Below are 2,206 nucleotides of genomic sequence, written 5' to 3' on the forward strand. Positions count from 1 at the left end.
CCCCCACCAACCCCACCAACTTGACTCACAAATGTTCATGACTTCTATTCAATCTGGGCTTTTTTTCATTAGAAACATGGCAAATGAACAGGCTTTAAGATTAACCCTATAACTCCCTGTAACCGAAATCAAAGAGAGCCTGACTCCACCGTGTCGTGGCACAACAATGTAAAACATAGGCTGCTTTCTTTGCTTTTAACATTCTTTTCTGCTAGGGTCTTTGAATGAAACCACTGAACACGTCATAGCCTTGTATTATAACTTCCAAGACTATGCATTATGACGCAATTCCGGTTAACCTCTGAACGAAAAATCAAGCTCTATTTGGAACTAAATGGCCATAACAGTGCCAGATCTAGGATTATAACTCGTCTGTGGAACATATCCACGCAAAAGGCAGTACACAGACAATATGTTTGTGCTTTAGCGCCTTTAAAATGGCAGCTTGTACTGTATGCTTCCTGGGAAGTTAAGACTGTTTCAGAATGCTATCAGGTCTGTAGGGGTAATGATATTAATATTATGGATTGTACAGGGCACTGAGCCCGCCAGAGAGCAGGAATTTGAGCTATACAAATGCTGTCTATTATTATATGTCGGGTTTGTTAAGAACAAAATGTTACCTGTGTTGTGGAATGTGACTCTGAGATCTGGACTTCCTCTCAGAAATGTAAAAGTAAGTAAGTGGAGGGTTTTAACTCCCCTATCAACTTAAGAGGCGGAACTTCCAAATACATTTAACGCCCCTCTCTGACAGGACCAAACCAAAAGGGATGAAAACACAGAGCTTCACACTACGGGTTCAAGGCCGCCCAGTCTGGGATTCGAACCAGCGTCATCAGTTCCGAAGTCCAGCATGGTGCCAACGGACTGAGCTAACGGAGTGCCTCCTCAGAATAGTGTCGTTGATTCGTCAAGCTTTAACTTTCTGATCATTCGACAACGCCTGAAGACTGGAAGTCCTTTGAAAATGAAGAACAACTTTGTTGTTCATGCAGTTTCTTCAGTTCTGTTTTCCTTACTTGAAACTTAAAAAAGGCATGCAACACCATGCATACAATGAAATGTGCAAAATCTTGTTTCTGATTTGTGTATGATGGTTTGAAATGTACCACAACATTGCCTTTGGTCTGCTGCTGAAAGGACACAGAATATATTCGCTACCTCATAAAAGAGATATTGATCATTGCACATTTTGAGAAGTCGCAAACACATTGTACTTTAGAAAGAAATGCACCTGTCCTTGATGTCTAACAGAAACAAGGAGCACTAAGCGATTGGGGGCTTCGCCGTCGCACGCAGAAGAGCCGAGTACGATTCCAGAATAGGGGCAAATTTATATCCAGTATCTTTGTCTTTCCGCTGGGATGTTGTATCCCTCTCAGTCCAGGTTTTCCCTGACAATCAGGTCTGGAGCACGCCTCCTAATTGATCAAAATTGTGTCGATGTAGACGTAAAAACACCTGGATTTGATTTTTTTTCCAGAACAGGAAGAACCAATATGCACTTTGAGCATTTGATGGAGGAGTGTGTTCTGCTGCATACAGAGTACAGGCACTGCAGACGGATGGCTTCTTGGATAAGGTCAGTCACCTATTTGTATAACTTTGAACGCAAACAATTTAACAGAAAATGAAATGATATTGAAATCAGAAAGAGAAAATGGGAGTAAATCGAACACACTTTTAGAAAATGTTAAAATTTATGTGTTTTTGCGTCACGAAGTTTAGTTCCCGTGTAGAAGTTTGACTCCTAAACACCAACTCTTAGCCTGGCAAAGACGAAAACTGGGTTGTTTCCGACTATCTTACATTATAAGATTGTTTTAATTTTTAGTAAGACTTTGATGGCACTTTCAACACAAATAGGTCATAGAACTGTCAAAAATTGACGGTGTTATAAGAGCATACCTTCAAGGGAAAGAAAGAGGAAAACTAAGAATAATGGATGTGTGATAGGAAATAAGGAGCAAACTCCACCAGTGGACCCGCCAACCACCCCCGTTTTCTAAGCTAATCTCATTACCTGGCTGCTTAATTAATTAGTTTTGCTTATTCTTTTCCTCCCACAGGAAGACAACGTTATGCTTCATCGTCATGTGTCAGATTGGCTTTTTATGTTTCTACATTAAGATCATAGGAACAATGCTACAGTCAGTAAGTAACATGAGAGAGAGAGAGAGAGAGAGAGAGAGAGAGAGAGAGA

At 40.7% G+C, this 2,206-nt stretch overlaps 1 protein-coding gene across 1 annotated transcript in view; it reads left to right on the forward strand.

Annotated features, from left to right (window-relative positions):
* Positions 1-2,206, forward strand: part of LOC101856909 (proton-coupled amino acid transporter 1) — a gene marked incomplete in the record, with an annotated part of 25,360 nt that overhangs the window by 7,286 nt on the left and 15,868 nt on the right. The window contains 2 exon segments of the mRNA XM_005103478.3: positions 1,487-1,585; positions 2,073-2,157. Of these exon segments, the coding sequence (XP_005103535.3) occupies positions 1,487-1,585; positions 2,073-2,157 (184 nt within the window).

Source organism: Aplysia californica, unplaced genomic scaffold (assembly GCF_000002075.1).
Source record: "Aplysia californica isolate F4 #8 unplaced genomic scaffold, AplCal3.0 scaffold00373, whole genome shotgun sequence".
In the NCBI taxonomy this organism is placed as follows: domain Eukaryota; kingdom Metazoa; phylum Mollusca; class Gastropoda; order Aplysiida; family Aplysiidae; genus Aplysia; species Aplysia californica.